This window comes from Idiotropiscis lumnitzeri, chromosome 8 (assembly GCF_059441095.1).
Source record: "Idiotropiscis lumnitzeri isolate Australia: NSW breed Sydney's pygmy pipehorse chromosome 8, RoL_Ilum_1.0, whole genome shotgun sequence".
Lineage (NCBI taxonomy): Eukaryota > Metazoa > Chordata > Actinopteri > Syngnathiformes > Syngnathidae > Idiotropiscis > Idiotropiscis lumnitzeri.
Window position 1 is genome coordinate 18,754,420 of NC_142398.1, and position 12,566 is coordinate 18,766,985.

The window sequence follows — 12,566 nt, forward strand, 5'->3', positions numbered from 1 at the left end:
GCACGGAGAATGAGCACAACACCGATTGATGAGATTTGATTTACTGTTGAGCTGTTTATTCAACATTGTCAAATGCAAAAGCTTGAACATTACCACAACTGCAAAATACAAACGTGGACATACTGCTTGACGTTTTACACAAGATGCTCCTTTCGAAACAGACGATGTCCACGAGGATAGTGGACATGAACTTTTAAGCATCGGCACTTGATTTCAGATTTCGTTAGCTTAGACTGCAATCTCTTTTTTTTGCTTGACAGAAAATTTCAAAATTTGCAACACTTGTGCTTGAACTGACCATATATAATTGCAGGACAGTAACAATTTGACCATGAAAAGCTAAAACAAATATATACACACCGTTAAGCACCAACATATACAGACATGTACACACACGCAATGCAAGTTTTTCAAATCAGGTTTCAGGAAGTCCTCTTGTGAGGACGCATGTGGTAGGAAGTTAAACGTGGGAAAGGTTCAAATTCTTTACGGTTGTTACTGATCACTCAATCAGACAACCTCGCCATACAATGGTACTCAGTTTTCATTCGTGATGGGTAAATGAAGCTTCAAATCTAATTCGTGAACCAGTCGTAGTATTTTTGGACTCTTGTAGATGGCGCTCTCTGTTCAACATTGGGCTGATTTGCCATTTTTTTAAACCAACAGTGCCATCTAGAGGACTCAAAAATACAACAACTGGTTCATGAAGCAAATTTGAAGCTTCATTTTCCCATCGCTAGTTTTCATACTTTGAAGGAATCAAGTGGTGTCAATTCCACATTACAATACTGTATAAAATATATTTTCCATGTCAAAAGCCTTCGTTTTTTTTTTTTTCCGGAGGAAAAGGGTGTGTTCCCTGAGATTTGCCCGCTGGACACAAAGTACGTACGTTAATCACAACAACAAAAAGTTAACTGCATCAAAACCTTGTTAATACTCAGACATTATCCATAACATTAAAACAAAAAAGTCTAAAGTTGATGAGTTAAATATGCATCCTTGGATATCAGCTCCTTTTGGAAAATAAAGTGCTAAGTACAAATGAAATGAATTATGGTCATGGTAAAAGTCATACAATGGTGCAGAAGCTTTGGCAATTTTTTTTTTATAATTCAGCTACAGTATAAGTAAAGCTTTCTGTAATGGATTTCATACCGAGCTTATTACATCCGAAAACGCCACGCTGCCTTTCAGAACGAATGATATTAAAACCAAAGTGCATTTACATCACAACCGTATTGAACACACAAAAAAATAATACACCATACTGAGGGTCAATATAGCTTCATGGTGGGTCAACGTGACTAAATACAAAGTAGTATAAAAATCCTTCCTGTTTCCAACTTCCATTCATTTCCTATTTATTTAAAACTTTCTCTCTCTCCATTTTTTTCCGACAACGTTACTTGCTTTGCCTTTCTTCCTATAAGTAGCGGAACCCTGAACAACTGGCTGCGGAAGCCAAGCCCCCGTCGGGGTTTGTCTACGTGTGTAGCGTGTGTGCGTGTATCTGCATTTGCCTTGCATGCAAATTCGGGGTGCTCATCCATTTTGTGTTCCTGACGGGCCACAAATACCCAAAGTAGTAATTGTACCAACAGATCGGGATTACATACACTCAACATAGAAATGAAAGATGATTCAAACATTTTTTTTTTTTTTTTTTTTAGTCCTCAGGTGAGCACGCTACTGTGCTTCTGTCAGTGACCTCCAGGGTCACTTGTAGCTGGTTGAGGAGAATCAGGAGAACACACCAGTTTCTTGGTTTCTCTGTTTACGTGGCTGTCTTAAGCCGGTGACCTGCACCGTGTTCGGGCCAATCAAACCACAATCTGTCTACGTTCTCGTGCGTTGTTCCCCATCTGTGGAGTTTAGAGAGGAGCTTCAGGAGACAAAACCAGCTGCCTCCCCGCACTCCTCTCGTCCTTAACTTCACATTCTCCTCTCCCCGCTTTAATTTGGGTGCACCTTGTTTTTAAGCGGGGGGGGCTTGCGTTTTCGCTTGTGTGTGGGGATGGTGGTCGTGTGGGCCGGATGGTTGAAGAGGCTTGACGAGGGGAGCGTCTCTCTCTCGGCAGGCGGCGGTGAGGATGGGGCGGCTGCGGGGTGGCAAGGAGGCGCCGTGCTCGATTCGGCAGGCTCGGAATGGGAAAGGGGGCTATCGGGTGTTGGCACAGGGGGAGCGGAGGGGCCGGTGACTGGAGTTGGCGGGGGAGGGCTGATGTCGGTTTTGGAGCGAGGTGAGGAGGGGGACAGTGCGTTGGACTTGGCAAAAGGAATGTTTGAGACTCCTGAATTAATTTGGGGATTGGCTGCCGTTTCTTTACGCTCCTTCGGAAGTTCACCCGTCTCCTTTCGTTTGACTTTCTTGCCCACTTTCTGTTTGTCTTTGCCGCTTTTCTTGTCTTTTCGTCCGCAATCTTTGCGTCCCCCATTTCCACTCTGTCCCTGATCCGGTCCTCTCGCTTTCCCTCTTCGCCTCCTTTTCTTCTGCGCTCGCTCAAGTCGGCATTCGATTTGGAATAGATCCTCTGTTGCCATGGTGACGCGGTCCAGCTGTTGCAACAGGGCGTCAAAGGTGGGCAGCAGCCTCTTCAGAGAGGCCTCGGTCTCCGCCCTCTCCTTCCAGCCGGCGCCGCCCGCCGCCACGCCGGGGCCGAGACCCGGGCTCACGCCGGGGGCTTCGGTCAGGCTGCAGGGGCTGGAGGACGCCGGGCACCAGGAGGCCTCGGAGCCGCCGTCGATGCTGTCTGGAGTGGATGGAGAATCGGGGCGGTCTAGCGGCGGCAAACACAGAGACTTGCAGTCGCTGGTTGACGAGGAGCGCGACGGGGGCAGCTCCATCCCTTCAAAACGAACCTTGTGACGAAACTGCAACGTGATCAGAGGGACAACAAAGTCACATTCAGCAGGATTCATAACCGAACTGAAGTGTGTCCAACATATAACCCATTTATTGTGTTAAAACAGTTCAGTACCTCCTTGGTCCTGCTAAGTCCCATCCACATTTTGAGCCTCCTGAGGAACAGCTCGACCATCTCGTAGTCTTGCAGATCAACAGCGGGCCGGTACAACTCTGCACGTCCGCGCCGGTAGTTCCTCAGTAAAATGGAGGTGACCAACCAGATCAAGACCAACCGCAGCACGGCAAAACTGGCGTGGAACACCAGTGAGGACACCGTGCCCGAGGGACCGGTTAGTGTCCTGGAAGGTTCCCATGACAACAGACCTCGACCGCCAGCGCCCAGCAAGGACAGACAGGAGGAGCTGACGCTCGCATAGCCATCAAAGACGGAGTGGAAGAGCTGGAGTGAAAGAAAGGAGGGAGGGGCATTATGAAACAAAGATTTATAATAAGAATAATGTTTGTGACCAGGGGAACGTTCTCTTGTTGTGTAATAATGAAGTGTTATTGCACAACCACGACAGTAGGTGGCAGTGGTGCACTCATTTCTTTTATTTCAGGCAAACTATTCTTAATTAATTCTATACTTACGTTTTTTTTTTCTTTTATGTGAATAACAAAGAAATGTCCTAGGGCTCAGCTAACGGCCAATCATGGCTCAGTTTCAGAAAACAGGTGAGCTGTGATTGGTCGTTACCCGAGCACTGAGCAACTGTGATGTCATTTTCAGTAGAAAGAAGTCAGATGACTAAAAACAGGCGCATTTTGCCGCTTAACTCATCTTCCACGAACGCAATATTAATCGGAACAAAGATCATGATTCCATTTTTGTTGATGTCCCAAAGTTTAGCACAAGTATGAAGCAAAGCAGACACTGACCAGGTGTCCGGTGTGCGAGTACGCCAGCAGCAAGAGCAGGAGTGCCAGAGCGACGCCCAGCAGTTCCCAGACGGAGCGTCGCAGAGCTCGGCCAAACACGGCCCACTCTCGCAGGAAGCGCAACTGATGAGAGGCCTGCAGGATTGCACAGCGGGAACAAAATGTCTTCAATGAAATCTTACGACATATTCAAAACTTAACCTGAAACAGTAAATTTGTTACTTTAGAATAGAAATAGAAATAGAAATCCCTTTATTGTCATTGTACTCAAGTGTGCAACGAGATTAGAGGGCTCCCCTCTCCAGTGCAATACAACAATAATACAGACAAATATATAAATTAGATAAATAAAGAAGACAGTGCAATGGAATTCAGTACTGAATAGGGCATATAGAAACACATCACAATGCTGTTTTGCGAGGTTAGGGTGGTCTCGTGTGTGTGTGAGAGTTCAGTATGGAGATGGCTCTCGGAAAGAAACTGTTTCTCAGTCTATTGGTCCTTGATTTGATGCATCTGTAGCGCCTGCCAGAGGGCAACAGGTCGAACAGGTGTGAGTTTGGGTGGGTATTGTCATTGACGATGTTGAGAGCCCTTCTGAGGCACCGGGCGGTGTAGATGTCCGACAGTGGGGGGAGAGGGCAGCCAATAATCCTTTGCGCTGTTTTGACTGTCCTCTGGAGCCTCACTCTGTCCGCCTCAGTGCAGCCGCTGTACCAGGTGGAGACACAGTACGTCAGCAGGCTCTCGATGGACGAGTGGTAGAAGGCCAGCAGCAGCTTCCTGTCCAGGTTGAATTTCCTGAGGACTCTCAGGAAGTGCAGACGTTGGCGGACCTTCTTTACCACTGCTGTGGTGTTGTGACTCCAAGAAAGGTCATCGGAGATCTGTACTCCCAGGAACTTGAACGTGTGGACCCTCTCCACACACACGCCTTCGATGCAGAGGGGGGGCGGCAGCGTCTTGTTCCTCCTGAAGTCGACGACAATCTCCTTTGTTTTAGCAGAGTTAAGGTGCAGTCTGTTGTCCTTGCACCAAGTTGTCAGTCTCTTTACCTCCTCTCTGTAGGCTGTCTCGTCACCTTCCGAGATCAGACCGACCACTGTCGTGTCGTCAGCAAACTTGACGATGGTGTTGTTGCCGTGGGCCGGGCTGCAGTCGTAGGTGTAGAGGGCGTACAGGAGAGGGCTCAGCACGCATCCTTGGGGGGAACCGGTGCTCAGCATGAGGGTGGAGGACGTGTAGGGGCCGAGCAACACAGTCTGGGGTCTGTTGGTCAGAAAGTCCTTAATCCAGATGCGTGTGAGGGCAGGGAGGCCGAGAGTGTCCAGTTTGGCGACGAGGATGTCTGGGATGATCGTGTTGAATGCCGAGCTGTAGTCCACAAAGAGCATCCTTGCATAGCTCTGCTGTCGTTCCAGGTGGCCCAGCACAACATGCAGAGCAGTGTCGATGGCGTCCTCAGTGGATCTGTTAGCCCGGTATGCAAACTGGTAGGGGTCCAGAGTGGGAGGAAGGCAGTCCCTGATGTGCTGGAGAACCAGCCTCTCGAAGCACTTCATAATGACTGGTGTGAGAGCAACAGGACGGTAGTCATTCAGGTGGACGGCTGGTGACTTTTTGGGGACAGGAATAATGGTGGAAGTTTTCAAGCAGGAGGGGATGACTGCCTGAGCCAGGGAGCGGTTGAAGATCCTGCAGAAAACATGTGACAGTTGGTGGGCACATGCTCTGAGGACCTTGCCTGGTATTCCGTCGGGTCCAGTAGCTTTCCTGGGGTTGACCGCCAGGAGCGCGCGCCTCACATCGTGTTCCTCTACGATGAGTGGGGGGGAGTTGGAGCTTGAAGTGCGGGGGTGTGACGGTTGGGGCGAGTCAAAGCGAGCGAAGAAGCAGTTAAGCTCCTCTGCCAGCGATGCACTCGGGTCTACAGAGGTCGTGCTGCTGCCACGGAAGTTGGTGATGCTCCGTAGACCCTGCCACACCTCCCGTGGCCTGTTACTGGCAAGGTGGGCCTCCAGCCCTCCCTTGTAGGTTGCCTTGGCTAGCTTGATGCCTTTGCTCAGGTCAGCACGAGCCACCCTGTACTGGGCTTTGTTGCCTGACCTGAAGGCAGCGTCACGGGCCTTGAGGAGAGAGCGAACCCTGCTGGACATCCAGGGCTTCGCGTTTGGAAAGGTCCGTATAGTCTTATGTTGGGACACAGTTTCCATGCAGAACTTGATGTAGTCCAGTACACAATGCGTGTAGACATCAAGGTCCTGATGATCAAAGAGGTCCCAGTTTGTGTCATGAAAGCAGTCCTGTAATTCACTCATGGCGTCGTCACGCCAGGTTTTCACAGTCTTTGTGGTAGGCCTGAACCTGCGCCTGAGAGGGGTGTACGCAGGTGCGAGCTGCAAGGACAGGTGGTCTGACTGGCCGAGAGGGGCGAGTGGGAGGGCTCTGTATGCGTGCTTGATATTCGAGTACACATGGTCGAGAGTGTTGTCTCCCCTCGTTGGGCACTTGACATGCTGGTGAAACTCTGGGAGTACAGTCTTTAAATTGGCCTTATTAAAGTCTCCCGCTACTACGTGAACGCCATCAGGGTGGGCCCGCTGATGTTTATTGATGACGCACGCGAGTAGCGAGAGCGCCGTGCTAGTGCTAGCGTCGGGAGGGATGTAAACAGCTGTGACAATCACTACCGTTAGCTCCCTCGGGAGAAAATAAGGCCGGCATTTAACGGACATGAACTCGATGTCGGGGGAAGAGTGCTTCTCGACGATCGTGCTATCGCCGCACCAGTTCTCATGCACGTAAACACAGAGCCCCCCGCCCCTCCTCTTACCGGTGTCCCTCGTCCGATCCGCGCGATGTAGCGAGCGCCCGGCCAGCTGGATGCTAGCGTCGGGGACGTCTGCGTGCAGCCAGGTTTCCGTGACGACGATCACACTGCTATCGCGCACATAGCGGTTTCCCAGGATTTGTAATCCCAGGTCGTCGATTTTGTGGACCACGGATCTGGCGTTGGTGAGGTGCAGACTCGGTAGTGGTTGCCTATGGGGCTGCCGTCGCAGCCGTTGCAAGACACCGGACCTGCAGCCTCGCTTCTGCCTCCTCTCTCTGCGTCGCCTGCGCCGCCTCCCGGCCCCGATGACCAGCCATGGTGAGCCGGGCAGCCTCGCCAGTTCGTTCGGAATTTTGCGATCATAGCAAAATTCCTCTGTGATGGTTATTTCGCATCGATATCCAATGTTCACGATGTCTTGGCGGGTATATCGATGTTGTGCCTCAGTTGATGCCAATAAGAGCAAGCAAACACTAATAAAAAGTAAAAAGGAGCACTGTGAGGGGGAGCTGTTAGCCGCTGCGTCCATGCGCGCCGCCATCTTGGAAAAACTGATCACTTCCTTTAAAATAAATACATTAACTGTACTGACCACTTGATTATTACGTGTAACATAGTGATGGGAAAAATGAAGCTTCAAATTTGCTTCCTGAACCAGTTGTTGTATTTTTGGACTCCTCTAGATGGCACTGTTGGTTTAAATAAAGGGTTTCACAAATGGCAGTGTGCTTTCAGTCCAATGTTGAACAGAGAGTGCCATCTACTGGAGTCCAAAAGTACGACAACTGGTTCATGAAGCAGATTTGAAGCTTCATTTACCCATCACTCGTCTCTTTTGATGATTACGACTTACCTTGAGCACCAGTATAAAGAGCAGCAAGGCAGCCATGACTGTATACATCTGACTTTGTTTGGCAAGGGGGTAGAAGTCTGTAAAGGCATCCCGTGGGTGACTGAGGTACGCCGCCCACTGCCTCTGGGCCGAGACACACCGACTCAGATGCAGGCCGCATATAGATGCTGCCAGAGCAAGTTTACAGATCCCCAGGAATCTCCAGGTGGACAGCAGGTACGAGTAACCTTCTCGGAGGAAACCCAAGAGCCCTCGTGTCAGGAAATATAACACCAGGGCAAGAAGGACCATCTGGAAAGAGGAAAACAAGTGAAGTTGCGTCACCAAAATGATTTATTTGCATTCCGCTAATTGGTATGTCCAGTCGGTGGTTACCATTAAAAGAAGTTGCAGATCCAGCCCCGTGATTGGCCACAGAGAGATGACGACGAGGTCAAGGCCGGACTGGGCACGCTCAGAAACTGGAAACTCAAAGAGGAAAGAAAAGACTGCCAAGAGTTTTGTGTTGATGTTGTAGAGCGAGAACTCCACAAACAAAGCACGACTCCTGCAAGGAAACGCACAGAAAGACAGAACGGAATTTATTTGTGAGGCAAAAATTGATCGCAATTATAGAAGTCCTTTTTTTTTTTTTTTTATTGTAATCCGATAACTATTTTTCCGGAACTTGAACTCCGTTTGGAAACGTTATTTACCGGTGACCGAGCCAGTTTTGCTGCTGTAGCTGCTGCAGAGAGCTCGAGGCCTCCTCAAGACTTCTGTTCAGCTGGATGACCAACTCTGTGGCGTTATTGAGCAGACCTTTCTCACCCAAATGCCAAAACCTAGTATGACGAGAAAAACATTAAAAAAAAAAAAAAAAACACGACACCGAATAGGTCCTTAAAGGTAACTAACTTTCAACGAACAATCCTTTCTTTACCGTTTAGTGTCTTCAGCACCAGAAGCTGTCTTGCTAGGCCATCCTCGCTCCCACCTGTCAACTGATCTGGAGCCAGCAAGAACTGAAAGAAGAGATCAAAATATTCATTAATGCTTTGAGATTGGAGGGCATTTTTTTAAAAAATCTTTTTCGATTTTGGGTTCATGAAACCCAACATAACGACGTCTCACCGTGCGTGTGGTGCATTTGCCGGAGTCTCATCGTGCCGAGTAGGACACTTCCCGTGTCTCCGAGGAGGGCCGAGTCGTTCAGAAGGCGAGGTATTAGGGATTTGTTCAGCCAAGTCAGAACGTCGTGTCGGCTAAACAACAACGTAGCGCAGATTAGGAAATAGACGCGGAAAGATAATTTGATTTTTTACCATAATATTTTATTATTGCGGTTGTGTAACTTTAATATTTTGGACACAAGAAGGGAAACACATCGACGGTTGCGATTCATATTGTTGAAAATAATCTGTTGAAAGGCAGAATCTTGATTTTACCTGCTGATGTTGAGATACTCAGGTGTGTGTAACACGTGTTGCAACTGACTATGCAGTCTCAGGCTGTGTGCGTCTTTGGCAGAGTCCGAATAGTTGAGAAGGAGAACCACCAACAAGAAGAACATGTAGACCAGGAAGTTCTGAAAGACAACAAGAAAAATCACGTCAACTTGGAAAACTTTGAAGCGCATGTGATGCGTGTCTTGCTCACCTTCAACATGGTGTGCAGCATGCGGACTTTGCGGGCCTGGTGCCGGTCCTGAGACAGAGCGTAGCCCTGAGGCGGCCGCACCCTGTGGACCCGCTGCACAACCCTCTCCACCATGGGGAACTCAACCAGCACATCCTGGTCCTCCGGGCGCAGACGACACACAAACACGGCATAATAGATGGCCTCACACAACACCTGAAGGACAAATGGAAGAGACGTTCATGACAAAAAAAATCAGTCCAACAACTGAAAGGAATGAAACAATGAAGCATAAAGGGGAAGTTGAGTCAAATATGTTCTTTCGATTAATATGTTCTATGCGGCTTCTCTAGTCTAAACATTGGTGTTCTGATTTATATTTTGTTTGTAGAACACTAATTAAGCAGCAAAATCCACCTGTTTTTACACATCTCATTGGGCGGCCATTTTGCCGCTTGTTGTCGACTTAAAATGACATCACAGTTGCTCAGGGCTCACCTAACGACTGATCACGGCTCACCGTATTTTCTGAGTTTGGTCATGTGACCTTTGCAAGCTGAGTCTCGAGGTCCTTTGAATGAATCCCCTTTTGACATAGATTTACATCAACTTCAAATATCAGGAACAAAACAATCAACAACCCAGTGGGCTTCTGATGTCAATTCAATCAGTTCATTCATCTGTTCTCTGAAGCTGAGCTATGATTGGTCGATATCTGAGCCCTGAGCAAATGTAATGGACGCCCCCTGAGATTGGTAAAAGCGGGTGGATTTTGTTGCTTAACTCATGTTCCACAAACGCAATTTATCATGTATGGACAAGTGAAGGCACATAGAACATATTGCAAATAATATTTTGAGGTTGACTTCCCCTTTAATATTTTGCAAGCCTATTTAGCGTCTTACCTTTATCGGTTCCAACAGCAGACAGGAGCAGAGGAAGCTGGCAAAACAGGAGACGAGCCACATCGTGGCAACTTTCTGATCGAACCCGTGAGCTGCCCAGATGGATACGCTGTTGGCCAGGGCGATCGCTGCCCAGCTCCCCCACAGGGCGGCGCGTCCACACCAGGGAGGGAACCGTCTGGGACGACACACATCTGCAACGACTGGAGAGGGGCGGGGTCAAACAAACACACTTAATGACGGCACAAAGCACCTTTGGCAAATAGTTGACTTCAAGTCACAAGAGAAACAAGATTGAATTGTTTCGGGAGAAGAAGACAATTAGTTTGATGATTTCTGAGACGAGAGCAAAAATACCAACATTGTTACAGGTGTGGTAAAGTGTGCCAGCGCAGGTCTTGTTATTGAATAAAATCGGACAAAACATCATGTTTGACAGAAAAGCGTTAAATATAAAAGATTATAGGAAGGATGCCGTATTTTCCGGACAATAAGCCGCTACTTTTTACCAAGATTTTGAACCATGCGCCGAATACAGCGGTGCGGCTTTTCTGTGGATTTTTCGTTCACCAGTAGGGGCGCTCTATCGTTTAGAAAATACTCAAAATATATATATATTTTTTCTGTTCTGTTTTAATTAGCAAAGTCGTTGCAGTGTTAAAAGGCACTGTGCGGCTTGTGTATTGTTTTTTTTTTTGTTTTGTTTTTTCCCTTTCAGTGGAGCTGCTTTAACATGCAGGTGTGCTTTATAGTCCGGAAATTAAAACCCATGCCGATGCAACCGATGTCAGGTCTCTGTAAATCAGCCAAGAAGACAAATGATATGTAATCAAATTAGTTGTGTTGCCATTATAGTTGGACAACCCATGTAAAAAGTCGAAACTGTGATGAAAATGAGTTGATCAGAAGAAGACACAAAATAGTTTCATCAAAAATTATACAAACGTGCAAACAGTATGTAACGGACCTGTATTGGAGGAGAAAGCAGTTCTCGGTGGTTCTCTTCTGACTGAATCGAGAGGAAGAGGGTCGTTGATTTTCTGGAGAAGAATCACCTCTGTGCTATCTTCTAAAATGCTCGAACTGCAACACGGGTGAGGAAAAGAAATAGAATTCAGTTCAATAAGAACCGCAACACATCAAAGCAAAGACTGGTGAATTATTTGGGGGTTCCGTCGATACTTACAGATCAGCCATCTCGCTTTCATCAGCTTGCGGAAAGAAGTTCTGGCCATCGCTCAGAATGTGTTTGATCAGGTCCTCATCTGCGAGGAAAAGCAATTCAACATGAGTTTCCAAACGGTCTGAGGGAAGCAGCGCGCTCTGAGCTTTTTTCTAATGCACGCATGATGAGGAAAAGTCGATTTTTGGAGTAATCAGCTCTCACGTTAGTGGTGTTGATTTTTGTAAAAAAAAATTACCCAAACAAAAAAAAAAAAAAATATCGGACTGGGCTGACTTACACGGTGGAAAAATAGCAAGAAAATAATAAAAAATGGCAAGGTTAAAATTAATTTATGGTCACCAAAAAAAAAAAAAAAAGCCCACAATAGACTGAAGCCTCAATAACCGAACGCCGACGTAACGAGGGAACACTGGATGCCCGAACGTTTTACAGTAAATGTGATCTGAGCTTACCTGAAGAAGTAAAGCATTTGTGACGTTGCTCATCCTCGTCATCAGGGTTAAAGGTCATGTCCACACCAAGGTGCCTGCTCCCTTGGCCCCTCTTCAACCTCGGCAACCCTGCACCGTGTCCCGCCCCTCCCGTCTCAGACACATGACCCAACAACTCGGGCCAGTCCCTGTCTTCCGTCTCCTCCTCTGCCATGCCCCAACTCTCCATGCTGAAATACAGAAAGTGAGGCCATCATGAGCATTGAATAAACACCCGATGTCTAGTGATGGGGAAATGAAGCTTCAAGATGTTTCATGAACCACTTGTTGTATTTTTGGACTCCTCTAGGTGGCACTGTTGGTTTAAATAAAAGGCTTCAAAAAATGGCAAGTCATTGTGCTTTCAGCCCAGTGTTGAACAAAGAGTGCCATCTACAGGAGTCCAAAAGTACTACAACTGGTTCATGAAGCACATTTGAAGCTTCATTTAGTCAACCGATGTCAGGATGAAACCAATGTTAACGTTTGAAATGAAGGATTTGAAAGAAAACATAAGTGCCACACCAACGAAGTAACTGACCTTTTGGTGGATGGCGTGGGCAAATCCACATTGGTCTCCTCTGAATTGGTCTGAGGAAAGATTGAGAGAGCGAGAGAAAGAGAAAAGGAACAGAGGGATGGACCATGAGAAGGTAAGAGGTAATGCGCACGAGAATTTTATTCCACACATTCGACATAAATGTTGATTTCCAGGAAAATGGAACACTGAAACAGCAGCAAATGATCACATGATCATTTTCGCCAAGGAGGAACTACCTCGCCGTCAAAGTAGAGGAAGGAACTTCCAGCCATGGAGTTCTCCAGAAAGTAATCGATCTCCACTGACTCCTGGTCCCCTGGTGGAGGCACCTCCTTCACTGACACGCACTAAATGTTTGCACAAAAATAAAT

At 47.5% G+C, this 12,566-nt stretch overlaps 1 protein-coding gene across 1 annotated transcript in view; it reads right to left on the reverse strand.

The window, feature by feature from the left end:
• Nucleotides 1-29: 29 nt before the first annotated feature.
• The window catches only part of pkd1a (polycystic kidney disease 1a), a 51,203-nt gene continuing 38,666 nt past the window's right edge, over nt 30-12,566 (reverse strand). Inside the window, exons 41-56 of the mRNA XM_088303665.1 lie at nt 12,432-12,542; nt 12,196-12,245; nt 11,637-11,845; nt 11,185-11,263; nt 10,966-11,081; nt 9,999-10,201; nt 9,115-9,309; nt 8,904-9,043; nt 8,590-8,720; nt 8,399-8,480; nt 8,172-8,300; nt 7,852-8,023; nt 7,477-7,767; nt 3,791-3,925; nt 2,985-3,311; nt 30-2,877 (exon numbers count right to left, since the gene is read on the reverse strand). Of these exons, the coding sequence (XP_088159791.1) occupies nt 1,960-2,877; nt 2,985-3,311; nt 3,791-3,925; nt 7,477-7,767; nt 7,852-8,023; nt 8,172-8,300; nt 8,399-8,480; nt 8,590-8,720; nt 8,904-9,043; nt 9,115-9,309; nt 9,999-10,201; nt 10,966-11,081; nt 11,185-11,263; nt 11,637-11,845; nt 12,196-12,245; nt 12,432-12,542 (3,288 nt within the window). The 3' untranslated portion in view covers nt 30-1,959. The remainder of the gene's footprint in view (nt 2,878-2,984; nt 3,312-3,790; nt 3,926-7,476; nt 7,768-7,851; nt 8,024-8,171; nt 8,301-8,398; nt 8,481-8,589; nt 8,721-8,903; nt 9,044-9,114; nt 9,310-9,998; nt 10,202-10,965; nt 11,082-11,184; nt 11,264-11,636; nt 11,846-12,195; nt 12,246-12,431; nt 12,543-12,566) is intronic.